Below are 15197 nucleotides of genomic sequence, written 5' to 3'. Positions count from 1 at the left end.
ACAGTCAATAATAATAATAATAATAATAATAATAATAATAATAATAATATGCCATTTAGCGGATGCTTTTATCCAAAGCCACTTACAGTCATAACTTAGTGTATGTAAACTTCCGACTTCAACTGTAACTGAAACCGCATTGAACTTTTATAACCTACAATTGAACTGATGATAAAACAGAACCTCCAAATCGTATTGTTGATCCATTCATTCATGACTTTCCTTATCAACCACATGTGGAGAAGACAAACAGTCCGAACCCCATCTAGTTATTCATTCGCAGTATGGAACTGTATTGACCTCTGTATGTGTCCAGTAGTGTTGTGGATACTGTAGTTATGACAGAGAGTGGGGTGTTTATCTGTTGGTGGCCAGTGTGTTTCAGGCCTCTCCCTCGTCAGGTGTTTGCTTGGTGATGTGTGTGGTTATTGGAGTACAGCTGTACGCCACATGTCCATGACAGACCTGACTCTATAACATAACTGGAATGCTTGTTTTATGTACTATGGACACCATTCTATTTAATTATTTCATAAATACCTGATAAAATAGGCAGTCAAGGCAACATGAAAGACTGCAGACTTTTTATACTCCTCAATATGTATTTCTTAAATTATTTTGATAATCCAGAAATGTTCTTCACTTTTCTCTCCTTGAAAGTCGAGTAGCAGTGTAGAGGACAGGGTACCCCTTCCTTGTTTGCCCTTGGGCGAGGAGAGGGGGTAGCAGCTAGTCCAGAGCAGCGTTCAAGGTGTTTGTGTGTTAAAGAGAATCACCCATTAACTGCAACACTGCTTCACCTCAAAAGAAAAAAAGGCCCTTTTGAAGTGTGAGGCCAAGATGTGCAGACCAGCTGACTACACTGACAGTGCCAACCCAAACACGAGGCCTCAGTCTCAGGGGTTTGAGAGGGGCAAAAAGACCCCAGCCACGCACCGAGGGGAGACAGAGACTCTCACATAACGCAGGGCCCTTCTGGACACAGCAGTGCACCTCTTTAAAACAACACCAAGAGGCAGGCCGCACCAAACAGGCTCAAGTGTTATTCCAGCTAGGTAAATACAGGGCACAGATCTAACAGTGATGAATGCTACATATTAACAGGCACAAATTGAATTATGTTGTTGAAATTCCATGCATTCTGCCGGCCAGTTTGAGATTGGGGTGATTAAAATCTATGAGTCTTCCCCTTACGGCGTGAGGATTTCTGAACCAAGACAGGCATAGAGGACTCCCCTTTCAGAGGCAGATCATGCAGTTTCTAAAGGAGGGATGACATTGTCCTCCAGTCTTCTATCCCGTAAAGAACCTAGAGAAGGTCATCTAGTGTGTCCTTCGTATAGACTTTGGATAACAGTCAGCTCAGCAGGGTAAAGCATTGACGTGGACACTTCTTAGGATGTGTGCCCAAGGGCGCTTTCAGGCAGCAGGCACTATTGCATTGGGATTTAGAGATGAATACAAACTAATTAGGGTCTGAATTGAAGATAGAAGTTCAGATCCGATGTAAGGTCAGTTTTGCTCTATACCTAATGGATAAGGTTAGGCTTGGATAAAAGTCGATGGATGAAAGCCAATCCTAGATCAGAGGCCACCCCCACCTAAATCACTCATTAGACACAGTGCAGAGATGCCATAAAAGCTATATGGACCCAAATAGGTCTGAGTCATGAGGGGGTCGCTGAATGCAATAAGAGAGGCAAAGCCATCTTCTCATCTTTGAGCACTTAAGGATGTAGAATCTCCCACACACAGATACACAGGTCACACACACAAAGAGATCTGCAGAGATACCAGTAGCCATGGTGATGGTCAGACAACATGTAATCAAGATGCAGAGTATAAATAGCAACACAAGCTCCCAGGGTGTTGTGTAAGAGAGAGAGAAAAAAAAAGTTTTGAAGAAAGTATTTAGTGACTTTTTATTTCTTAGTGAAGCGACGGAAGAATTAATTATATGGACATGCTCGGCAGAATCTGATCCCCTTCCAAATCACACTCGCCTCAGTGACCACACTGTTAATATTGGGTGGGGGAATGTTGTTCCAAGACTCTGGAGTATGAGCATTAGAAATGTTGTGTTTCAAAAGGGCCTTGCACATTTGCTATGAGTGTTGTACGTTGGCAATTTTTAAGTGGGAAATAGTAAAGGGTTTGTACTGTGTGAGACCTTTTCACTCTCTTTTCTTAGATCTTTGTTATCAAAGTGTTAATTCAACTTATTAGTTCCAATATATGTGATGCACAGTAGAAACTGTGTGCCATTCATGGCCTGATGTGTTTGTTACAAAATTGTTATTCTCCTCCCATGTGGAATGATACAAAGAGAAAATGTCTCAAGGAATTCTGATGATTTCAAGCAAAAAGTCTTCATAATTCATAACACATTAATCATCTGGTTGGGAGGATCGTTTTGCGCCATAGGAAAAATCTAATCTTGACAAGTCTAGCTTCCATAAAACATTGACTAGATTTCTGACCACGCTTTATACTCTGGAGGTAGACCATTTGAGACACATGGGCTGTCTGATGGCTCATGTAAAAAATACTTAAGCGGTTAGGCCTTTACAAGGAACTCCTCTGTTGTGTTGCTCAGTAACAGGAGCCCATGAGCTTCATGTTAGGGTTGCTGTGACAGACTACTCCATGACTTACTCAGTGATGTATCTGTTTGTCACATGTTTTTGTTATAGGCTATTGTATATTCAATGGAGCTGCTACTCATAGAAAATAGATTAATATACTGCAGAATCACCAAGGCCATAATACTTAAAGCCTACATCTATAGACATACAGTGCATTCGGAAAGTATTCAGAACAAGAAGTTTGGAACCACCAAGACTCTTCCTAGAGCTGGCCACCAGGCCAAACTGAGCAATCAGGGGAGAAGGGCCTTAGTCAGGGAGGTGACCAAGAACCCGATGGGCACTCTGACAGAGCTCCAGACGGAAGCTACTCCTCAGTAAAAGGCACATGACAGCCCGCTTGGAGTGTGCCAAAAGGCACCTAAAGGACTCTCAGACCATGAGAAACTAGATTCTCTGGTCTGATGAAACCAAGATTGAACTCTTTGGCCTGAATGCCAAGCGTCACATCTGGAGGAAACCTTGCACCATCCCTCAGAACAACGACGCTAAACACACAGCCAAGACAATGTAGGACTGGCTTCGGGACAAGTCTCTGAATGTCCTTGAGTGGTCCAGCCAGAGTCCGGACTTGAACCGATCTAACATCTCTGGAGAGACCTGAAAATAGCTATGCTGCAACCCTCCCCATCCAACCTGACAGAGCATCTGCAGAGAAGAATGGGAGAAACTAGCCAAATACAGGTGTGCAAAGCTTTAAGCGTCAAACCCAAGAACACTCGAGGCTGTAATCTCTGCAAAAGGTGCTTCAACAAAGTACTGAGTAAAGGGTCTGAATACTTACAGTTGAGGTAGGCAGATTACATACACCTTAGCCAAATACATTTAAACTCAGTTTTTCACAATTCCTGACATTTAATCCTAGTAAAAATTCCCGGCCACTTTATTTTAAGAATGTGAAATGTCCGAATAATAGAATGATTTGTTTCAGTTTTTATTTATTTCATCACATTCCCAGTGGGTCAGAAGTGTACATACACTCAATTAGTATTTTGTAGCATTGTTGGGTGAATTTTGGCCCATTCCTCCTGACAGAGCTGGTGTAACTGAGTCAGGTTTGTAGGCCTCCTTGCTCGCACACGCTTTTTCAGTTCTGCCCACAAATGTTCTATAGGATTGAGGTCAGGGCTTTGTGATGGCCACTTCAATACCTTGACTTTGTTGTCCATTTTGCCACAACTTTGGAAGTATGCTTGGGGTCATTGTTCATTTGGAAGACCCATTTGCGACCAAACTTTAACGTCCTGACTGATGTCTTGAGATGTTGCTTTAATATATCCACATAATTTTCCTTCCTCATGATGCCATCTGTTTTGTGAAGTGCACCAGTCCCTCCTGCAGCAAAGCACCACCATAGCATGATGTTGCCACCCCCGTGCTTCACAGTTGGGATTGTGTTCTTCGTCTTGCAAGCCCCACCTTTTTCCTCCAAACATAACGATGGTCATTAATGCCAAACAGTTCTATTTTTGTTTCATCAGACCAGAGGACATTTCTCCAAAAAGTACGATCTTTGTCCCCATGTGCAGTTGCAAACCGTAGTCTGGCTTTTTTATGGCCGTTTTGGAGCAGTGTCTTCTTCCTTGCTGAGCGGCCTTTCAGGTTATGTCGATATAGGACTTGTTTTACTGTGGATAGAGATACTATTGTACCCGTTTCCTCCAGCATCTTCACAAGGTCCTTTGCTGTTGTTCTGGGATTGATTTGCACTTTTCACACCAAAGTACGTTCATCTCTAGGAGACAGAACGCGTCTCCTTCCTGAGTGGTATGACGGCTGCGTGGTCCCATGGTGTTTATACTTGCGTACTATTGTTTGTACAGATGAACGTGGTACTTTCAGGCGTTTGGAAATTGCTCCCAAGGATGAACCAAACTTGAGGAGGTCTACAATTTTTTTCTGAAGTCTTGGCTGATTTCTTTTGATTTTCCCATGATGTTAAGCAAAGAGGCACTGAGTTTGAAGGTAGGCCTTGAAATACAACCAATTAAAATTGATGTCAATTAGTCTATCAGAAGCTTCTAAAGCCATGACATCATTTTCTGGAATTTTCCAAGCTGTTTAAAGGCACCGTCAACTTAGTGTATGTAAACGTCTGACCCACTGGAATTGTGATACAGTTAATTATAAGTGAAATAATCTGTCTGTAAACAATTGTTTGAAAAATTACTTGTGTCATGCACAAAGTAGATGTCCTAACCGACTTGCCAAAACTATAGTTTGTTAACAAGAAATGTGTGGAGTGGTTGAAAAACGAGTTGTAATGACTCCAACCTAAGTGTATGTAAACTTCCGACTTTAGATTAGCCAGCTGGCTCTATGGCTGGTTCTGGAGCTGGATTTGTCATAAGCATTGATTTAGGTAAATCTTTGCCACAGATGGAAACCACTGGACTATCTTTGACTTCGCCATCTATTGTTATCTTCACATTTTTGTAATATTCCATTAATTGCAGCCGCAAATCTGCCATAAAAATAGTTTGAAATAATAAAATGAAGCTCCGGTAATATGGATAACTATTTAAATGCGTTTTTCTACATTGTAATGGACAGGTAGGCTGCTGGCAGGCTTTGGCTGCAGTACAGCAAAGCCAATCAGCAAGTGTTCATGGTTCTCATAGGGGAAGTGAAATGATAGGCTACAAGGCTTTTCTCAAGATCATGCACGCCGCAAATGACATGTATAAGTGGAGCGTGTAGTGAGGCAAAACTCTAGTGGTCAAAACCATTCATCTTGGGTGCGACGGGGGGAGCGGATTTGCAAAATGTTATCATATCACGCAATTATACCATTTATAAAATGGTCAGATATATGTATTTTTAATACAGACTAGCTCAAAAATAAGTGAGAATTGACAAATTACAGTGGGGAAAAAAAGTATTTAGTCAGCCACCAATTGTGCAAGTTCTCCCACTTAAAAAGATGAGAGAGGCCTGTAATTTTCATCATAGGTACACGTCAACTATGACATACAAATTGAGATTTTTGTTCTCCAGAAAATCACATTGTAGGGATTTTTTATGAATTTATTTGCAAATTATGGTGGAAAATAAGTATTTGGTCACCTACAAACAGGCAAGATTTCTGGCTCTCACAGACCTGTAACTTCTTCTTTAAGAGGCTCCTCTGTCCTCCACTCGTTACCTGTATTAATGGCACCTGTTTGAACTTGTTATCAGTATAAAAGACACCTGTCCACAACCTCAAACAGTCACACTCCAAACTCCACTATGGCCAAGACCAAAGAGCTGTCAAAGGACACCAGAAACAACATTGTAGACCTACACCAGGCTGGGAAGACTGAATCTGCAATAGGTAAGCAGCTGGTAGAGCACGGCGCTTGTAACGCCAAGGTAGTGGGTTCGATCCCCGGGACCACCCATACACAAAAAAATGTATGCACGCATGACTGTAAGTCGCTTTGGATAAAGGCGTCTGCTAAATGGCATATTATTATTATTATTATTATTATTATTATTATTATTATTATAAATGGAAGACATACAAGACCACTGATAATCTCCCTCGATCTGGGGCTCCACGCAAGATCTCACCCCGTGGGGTCAAAATGATCACAAGAACGGTGAGCAAAAATCCCAGAACCACACGGGGGGACCTAGTGAATGACCTGCAGAGAGCTGGGACCAAAGTAACAAAGCCTACCATCAGTAACACACTACGCCGCCAGGGACTCAAATCCTGCAGCGCGAGACGTGTCCCCCTGCTTAAGCCAGTACATGTCCAGGCCCGTCTGAAGTTTGCTAGAGTGCATTTGGATGATCCAGAAGAGGATTGGGAGAATGTCATATGGTCAGATGAAACCAAAATAGAACTTTTTGGTAAAAACTCAACTCGTCGTGTTTGGAGGACAAAGAATGCTGAGTTGCATCCAAAGAACACCATACCTACTGTGAAGCATGGGGGTGGAAACATCATGCTTTAGGGCTGTTTTTCTGCAAAGGGACCAGGACGACTGATCCGTGTAAAGGAAAGAATGAATGGGGCCATGTATCGTGAGATTTTGAGTGAAAACCTCCTTCCATCAGCAAGGGCATTGAAGATGAAACGTGGCTGGGTCTTTCAGCATGACAATGATCCCAAACACACCGCACGGGCAACGAAGGAGTGGCTTCGTAAGAAGTCCTGGAGTGGCCTAGCCAGTCTCCAGATCTCAACCCCATAGAAAATCTTTGGAGGGAGTTGAAAGTCCGTGTTGCCCAGCGACAGCCTCAAAACATCACTTCTCTAGAGGAGATCTGCATGGAGGAATGGGCCTAAATTCCAGCAACAGTATGTGAAAACCTTGTGAAGACTTACAGAAAACGTTTGACCTGTGTCATTGCCAACAAAGGGTATATAACAAAGTATTGAGAAACTTTTGTTATTGACCAAATACTTATTTTCCACCATAATTTGCAAATAAATTCATAAAAAATCCTACAATGTGATTTTCTGGAGAAAAAAAATCTCATTTTGTCTGTCATAGTTGACGTGTACCTATGATGAAAATTACAGGCCTCTCTCATCTTTTTAAGTGGGAGAACTTGCACAATTGGTGGCTGACTAAATACTTTTTTTCCCCACTGTATGATAATCCAATGGATTATGATAATTTTTTGTTTAAAATAGTGGAGGTTCAAAAACATACGTTTTTAGCCCCTATTTTAATTTGCTTCATGGTTCAGGTGGCCAAGTGGGCACATGGCTGTTTGGCTCATCTCAGTTGCAAAGAGGAATAACTTTGCAGCTGTTTTTGATTAATGAACAATGCCATGCTGGTGGGTGGTAACGTTCAATTAAAACCCTGAAATGAAATTTAGGCTGCAAATAATTTGTCTGTCATATCATACGAAAATATACCGCATTCACATAGATTTGCACGAAGTGGGCAGTTCGGATTTGTTACTTCAAGCCCGAATATATCATACTTTGACTAACATAATGACTTATTGACTTAAATCGTGCAACATCATGGGTAAGCTCTGGCCATCGTCTTTCAGCTCGAAAAAGTGGATTTCTACTGGTGTGGTCGTTTAAATACAAATGTCATCAGTGAATACAAAATTCACTGTTAAGTGTTTTGTTCACAGAATATTAACACATTGTTTTCATCAGAATATAAATAGGTGCAATTGTGTTCACTGTTTCCGGCAAGCAGTAAAAACTACTGCACCACATTCTAGTGTCATAACATGTACAATATACGGAAAGTTCTAGGCAATGGCGACCGTCTAATTGCTATGATTTTTTACAATATTGCGGACATGCAGAGATGTAGAGAATGAAGTTGAGTTCTAAGTAACTTTGGGTTACTCCTATGTCATCATCTTCAACATTGTGGCATTCCATTATAGAACTTTGCTTTGACGTGAATTGAGGCGCATCAGTTGTGTTCCTCCATTGTATTCACCTTTCCTTATTTCTATTGTGGATAGTGTTTCTGTGCACCAATGGAAAGTCTACAAAACAATGAGCAAACCAGCCTTTGGAATTGGATTGTGATGATACGGATGAAGGAATCCTGCACACAATATACTTATTAAATGTTTTTATCAGGAATAATATTTGATTTGATATGTATGAAATTAATTCCTAGGGGAGATGCTTTGGAGAGAAAAATATTGCTAAATTGTCAAGATTTAGACACATGCAGGGCAGTGTTTCTCCAATCATAATGCCTCCTAACACAATAGCATCTTCTTTATTCACTGTAATTGTACCTCGGGGCCGTTTCTTCTCTAGGAACCAAAACAATGCATTTCACATACATTTCATGCCATACCTTCCATCCTCTACATATCCTTTTCATTTGTCTTTCCTCTCACAAGAGACACCTCAGTCTGTATTGTCACTAACACACACATGTACACACACACGTACACACACGTGCATGCACACACATACAGACTTTTTAAGCCAGAGAGATGTGGTTTCTTCAAGAGCAGAAAGCATTGGCATTTTTTGATAAAATGGCTGTCCAGTGAATAGCCAAGGAAGCTACATTTCAATTTTGCTCCATTCTCTGGACAGCTGTTAGGAATCAGTGTTTACCCTCCCATCCCTCTCCACATCCCAAGGGTCTTGGGAGAAAACTTGTCATGACTGGCTGCTTTGTGCACAACTAATGGGCACATCTGAGGACAAATCCATCCACCCTTTTAGATTACATACTGACTACATGCCATGTAGCTGCACAGTGCAAATACTGAAAACAGGGTTTTGAAATAAGGGCGTGGACACAAATACACATTGAGTGATGTAAATGTTAGCTACATAAAATATAGCGCCTTATGTGCCAAATGATATTAAAACTTTACATCAAGGATTTAATCAAAGGAATTTGCAATACCCCATGCAATATTAAATACGTTTTATTTACAATTTTCCATACAGTTAGACTGCTAAAACCAATTAGCCTAACTAACTTCCTATTGTGTTCATGAATCATGTTTATAACTTTAAACTGTTGTTAGATATTTGTACTGCTCAAACGTGGTCATAGAAATTAAATCTAATTCTAGCTAGTTCTGTGAATGTGGTCTTCTTCATTCTCTACTGTAACAAAAAAATGCCAAACAGCTGCAACAATGTCACTTCTTTGCATATAATTTTATAGGATCTCTATGCTTATTTGCTTAGAATGAAGTCACGATGTCGTTTGTTTACAGTTGCTATGGTTACACTTCCACAACAGAATAATAAATAGTGATAGCTACATTTAGCTAGAAAGCAAGCTAGCTAGGTAGCTACCTCAATTATCTTGGTTTCACAAGATAAATTAGCGATTTCAAACTACTAACTAGTCTGCATTGTAATGAAAATATAGTGACTGCATTGGACGCTTCTGTTGAACAAAAATCTATTGGAAAATGTTTACTGTATAACTGGGTAGAGGAGGTGACTTTTTTCTTGGCAAAAGTTGTCTCAATATGAAAGCTGGTAGTGGTGTGCGTGTGTATGTGTGAGAGAGAGCAAGAGAGAGTGATGTAAGTTAGAGGTAGGCCTACATGTGTAGCTAAGTTCAGGTGTAATGTATGCACTCACTAACTGTAAGTCGCTCTGGATAAGAGCGTCTGCTAAATGACTAAAATGTAAATGTATATGAGGCCTCGCATGTTCTCCCTCCGGTTTTCTCAGTTAGATATGAGTGCCATCATTAATAGGTCATTTGTACAAGTCGCTCCTTTAACTATTTACAAATCATTGAAAGCAACAACATGTTGTCACACAAGGCACAGCTTTTTATTAATCTTTGGAATTACATTCATTCAGCAGGCCACTGCAGTCCTTGACAATGCGAGGCCCAGAGTGCACATCCACAAAAATGGACATAAGGGGATTCTCACTATGGATCTGTCATCCAAAGTTCAAGGTGTCACCACAGTGAATGCTGCTTTCACCCCTCCCAAGGGTCATGGGGTGAGACAGAGGGGTAGGTACAGCATAAGAACATTGAACACCAAGAAACATCCTACATCCAGCCTCACCTTGAATAGATTTTTCCTGGAATGAGTTTGAGATTCAGTGGATGCCACACAACGTTCAAACACACTGTGACCTTACTACTGTGCAAACTGTTCAGAAGCATACTGTTGTGCTGTCTCACTGGCTGACTTGATAAAAATTCACTCAAACCTTTTAGAGTTCGGTGTGTTTTGCTCATCTTTTATTTGTTTTATTTGTTCAGGCCTCAGGGGAGAACTTTTGGGAAATGATCTGCTCAAGAAAATAAGGTAGGCCTAATTTACCTACTTTTCATTTCATAACAGTTATCATAATGTTAACACGTTCAAGCTTTAAATAATTTTTTTAGGATGTGACTTGCTCGAGACGTGACACAACACTGTTCAATCCATGTCTTGAGCGGAATTGGTAGGAGGAAAGTGATGTAATTTACAAGTCTTGGTTAGTTTTACAGTTCTATGAAAACGTTCTGCTTTTTGATTAGACTTTATTATCTAATTTAACATTTATTTGCATTGTAATGTGGTTAATAGAATGTATCCCCAACAATGTGGTTAACATCCCGAACAAGTGCTTTGAACAAAGGGAGGTAAGACGGTTAAAACTGGTTGTTGGAGGGGAGAGTCTCAACTCATAGTCACTGACCTGTGCCATACAAAACCACACAGTCACAAAACTGAACTAGACTTTTAATGAACGCTCAAAGTTGAATTCAAAGAACATTAACAAGTCTCTAACTAGTTTATTATGACAAAAAATAACATCAATTTGAATAAGTAGCATTAGTCATAGAACCTTTAATAGATTCCAGACAGAATAATGAATTACTGTTGTTTTCCGTGGCAATAGGCCGCTGTAGGGAAACAGTAAGAGTAAATGTCAACATATCAACACTTCTTGGAAGCTGCTCAAGGTGTGAATTAAATCTGGATCTGTGGACACCAGTTATGAAGAGAGAGGACAGGGAGTTTACACCACAAATAAGTATGTTATGACAACCTGTATGAATAATGTAGAATAACAGTGTAACAATGTTGTTATTTTGATGCACATGGTAATGAATGTATTATTATGCATATTCATGCCCTAATCATGTAAGCCTAAGCATAACTAACCTTTATCACTACATAGACCTTACACACAGCAATGCAGCTACTGATTGATTTAAAAATAGTAATCTAAAGTTGTTCAGCAATGTGAAAATGTGGAAAAACAATGTCAGAGCAGCAGAGACAGATAAGGATATTGCTTTAGGTTCTCATGCTGATATGGCCCTCCTCCTCCTCCTCTATCTCACAGTGAGCAGACGCATGCAGAATTTAACCCTGAGCCTCACAAAACAGAGTTCTGCTCCTCTACCAAAGAGGACTACAAAGTTGAAGGCTTTCAGCCTTCCCTGCCTTCATCACTAAAGGTCTTCTAAATAATTTATATTCTATGAACATGATTACAACATACCATTCTTTGTGAGACACCTTGTTTTGTGACTAGCCACTTTTATAATTTCCCTTTCTCTTGCACATATAAAACTGACATCAGCATTATTCAACTCATACTTCAACAGAATGTTCATTTCTAATGCATTCTTGGTTTGCTGTGATTAGGAGCATGACTACAAAAGCGATCAGGCAATTACCTTTTGGAGTGAGAATCATCATCAGATACAGGTTGGTCCGATTATTGCATTACACCTCCATTTACATAACCCTCTCTACATTATCATAAATGGAGAGAGCACCATGTTTTCACTATTACTGGATGGCTGCTTAACATTATAGTCAACACTAGACAAAATGCCTTTGTTACATTAAATCATCTTTATTATTTTCAATTATTAAGTCAGCTTTTGTGAGATGTGCCATTTACTCTGCTATAGTAAAGTGACTTTGGCGTTAGTGGTCTGTCTGTATTTGTGAAGCATTTGTTGCTTGGCTATTCTTCTTACAAAATAGAATACAATACATTGCTAGAAGAGACCCCCCACATACCCAGACCTCAGTAAAACATTACATGAGCGTGTGAAGAAAGCAATCATTTTCAAAAGCATTTTATTTACCCTATCAAGGACCATAGCCTTATATTCTTAAGTATTCTTAGGTTTGTACTCTTTGGGACCCACTCCTACCACTGTATTTAATCTCTGCTGCACAATCTGTCTTTTATTCTCGCAATAAAACCATCTTATTATTATTGGACACCTGGCCCTTGAGTTTTAGTATTTGATGGCTGTTGATATGTAAGATATGAACCAATGAAAAGGATTTAGCATATGTTTGTCATTTTTGTGTCATATTTGATGACTATTTACAGTGAGGGAAAAAAGTATTTGATCCCCTGCTGATTTTATACGTTTGCCCACTGACAAAGAAATGATCAGTCTATAATTTTAATGGTAGGTTTATTTGAACAGTGAGAGACAGAATAACAACAAAAATATCCAGAAAAACCCATGTCAAAAATGATATAAATTGATTTGCATTTTAATGAGGGAAATAAGTATTTGACCCCCTCTCAATCAGAAAGATTTCTGGCTCCCAGGTGTCTTTTATACAGGTAACGAGCTGAGATTAGGAGCACACTTAAAGGGAGTGCTCCTAATCTCAGCTTGTTACCTGTACAAAAGACACCTGTCCACAGAAGCAATCAATCAATCAGATTCCAAACTCTCCACCATGGCCAAGACCAAAGATCTCTCCAAGGATGTCAGGGACAAGATTGTAGACCTACACAAGGCTGGAATGGGCTACAAGACCATTGCCAAGCAGCTTGGTGAGAAGGTGACAACAGTTGGTGCGATTATTCGCAAATGGAAGAAACACAAAAGACCTGTCAATCTGGGGCTCCATGCAAGAACTCACCTCGTGGAGTTACAATGATCATGAGAACGGTGAGGAATCAGCCCAGAACTACACGGGAGGATCTTGTCAATGATCTCAAGGCAGCTGGGACCATAGTCACCAAGAAAACAATTAGTAACACACTACGCCGTGATGGACTGAAATCCTGCAGCGCCCGCAAGGTCCCCATGCTCAAGAAAGCACATGCAGGGCCGTCTGAAGTTTGCCAATGATCATCTGAATGATTCAGAGGAGAGCTGGGTGAAAGTGTTGTGGTCAAATGAGACCAAAATCGAGCTCTTTGGCATCAACTCAACTCGCCGTGTTTGGAGGAGGAGGAATGCTGCCTATGACCCCAAGAACACCATCCCCACCGTCAAACATGGAGGTGGAAACATTATGCTTTGGGGGTGTTTTTCTGCTAAGGGGACAGGACAACTTCACCGCATCAAAGGGATGATGGACGGGGCCATGTACCATCAAATCTTGGGTGAGAACCTCCTTCCCTCAGCCAGGTCATTGAAAATGGGTCGTGGATGGGTATTCCAGCATGACAATGACCCAAAACACACGGCCAAGGCAACAAAGGAGTGGCTCAAGAAGAAGCACATTAAGGACCTGGAGTGGCCTAGCCAGTCTCTAGACCTTAATCCCATAGAAAATCTGTGGAGGGAGCTGAAGGTTCGAGTTGCCAAACGTCAGCCTCGAAACCTTAATGACTTGGAGAAGATCTGCAAAGAGGAGTGGGACAAAATCCCTCCTGAGATGTGTGCAAACCTGGTGGCCAACTACAAGAAACGTCTGACCTCTGTGATTGCCAACAAGGGTTTTGCCACCAAGTACTAAGTCATGTTTTGCAGAGGGGTCAAATACTTATTTCCCTCATTAAAATGCAAATCAATTTATAACATTTTTTACATGCGTTTTTCTGGATTTTGTTGTTGTTATTCTGTCTCTCACTAAACCTACCATTAAAATTATATACTGATCATGTCTTTGTCAGTGGGCAAATGTACAAAATCAGCAGGGGATCAAATACTTTTTTCCCTCACTGTACAAGCCTCCATTTTGAATGTGGTCTCAAGAAGGCCTTCAATAAGACATCTTATTAGATTCTGCCATTAGACTTTAAAGAGCACAGCTCGTACAGGGTACTGTCGAATTCTAAATGAGATGCTGCATCTCATCCACTTTTTAACTCAGTTCAGTTAATTTAAGCCTTAAACCAGCAGCAGATACTGTAATAATAGCATACCTGGCATACATTTCACTGTAGTCTGATAATACTCTAGTCTACACGAAAACATTTTTAAACAACAGCAAGAAAACATGATGTCCTGTACCATGTTTCTGCCGTGTCTCAGGGTGTGACAGCGGTGAGAACCACGGATACCCCATTCAAGAAGAACGCCACCTTCAGCACACCTATCAGTGAACACATGGATGACAAGCCTATTCTGTACACACCTGAGAATTAAGCTGTTACTCATGTGAGCATTGGACACATCGTGCATTTTATGAACAGTGGTATTAAATGATTTTCCATAACATGAATATTGCTCTGTTTATTATTTAAATTAGGTCTAGTCTCTGCACTGTATATTAATTGTGTAAATACTGCACAAATTATTTAACACAAGCAGGGTCTTGCCTCCTTGCAGAATTAAAGTTGTTATCTTTTTATTCATACCAGGGCTTTGTATTGAGAATATTATCTCTGTTTGTTCATGCTTTTATTTTTGTTTGTAGGTTATTTTCTCCCATGGTTTTCTTCTCATCCTTTGCAACTCGTAATTACCACAATTGAGCAGTGCTGAACAACAGAAAGCCACATTTTCCACTTTCTCCTGCGCTGTGCAAAAATGGTTCTGGCTATTGTCCTTGGACAAGTGACAAGAAAACCCATTTGTTTTCTGAGATGAGGAAAGTGTTTTTCCACCGTTAGGAAGAAGAGAGGCACACAGAAGCCTCCGCCTTACAGATGTCAGAAATATTGATGTTCATGCAGCCTCCTTACTTTAGAGAGCATGGCTCCGATTCAGATTTGTGTTCTGTCAATCAACAGACCATTCTACATGGTGTTCCTCTCTCCTCTTGCTTTTAGCAGAGATTAGGAGGTAGCTATGGCAACAAGTCATTTTAGACTACATTTATGCAGCTTTTCCCCCCAAACATTTCATTACCTCATGGGATTAGAGGGGGAAACAATTGGTGTCTGAAACAGATGCTTCCAGCCAAGTGAAATATATT

The 15197-nt window shown here is 40.4% G+C and overlaps 1 protein-coding gene across 1 annotated transcript; it reads left to right on the top strand.

The window, feature by feature from the left end:
- Positions 1 to 9924: 9924 nt before the first annotated feature.
- LOC121582543 (sperm-associated antigen 8-like) lies at positions 9925 to 15197 on the top strand. The gene is made up of 6 exons (XM_041898418.1): positions 9925 to 10078; positions 10334 to 10379; positions 11410 to 11524; positions 11715 to 11777; positions 14312 to 14437; positions 14697 to 15197. The coding sequence occupies exons 1-5, from the start codon at positions 9994 to 9996 to the stop codon at positions 14423 to 14425; spliced, it is 423 nt and encodes a 140-aa protein (XP_041754352.1). The 5' UTR covers positions 9925 to 9993; the 3' UTR covers positions 14426 to 14437; positions 14697 to 15197.

This window comes from Coregonus clupeaformis, chromosome 15 (assembly GCF_020615455.1).
Source record: "Coregonus clupeaformis isolate EN_2021a chromosome 15, ASM2061545v1, whole genome shotgun sequence".
Lineage (NCBI taxonomy): Eukaryota > Metazoa > Chordata > Actinopteri > Salmoniformes > Salmonidae > Coregonus > Coregonus clupeaformis.
The sequence above is the reverse complement of the archived record's forward strand: the minus strand, read 5'-3'. Positions and strand labels throughout refer to the sequence as shown.

Excerpts from the sequence above, each read along its gene's own strand:
- LOC121582543 (XM_041898418.1), top strand. The coding sequence starts at position 9,994 with ATGGATCTGTCATCCAAAGTTCAAGGTGTCACCACAGTGAATGCTGCT. Across the intron at positions 10,079-10,333 it reads TCATGGGGTGAGACAGAGGG|GCCTCAGGGGAGAACTTTTG; the intron begins GTAGGTACAGCA and ends TTATTTGTTCAG. Across the intron at positions 11,778-14,311 it reads AGAATCATCATCAGATACAG|GGTGTGACAGCGGTGAGAAC; the intron begins GTTGGTCCGATT and ends GCCGTGTCTCAG.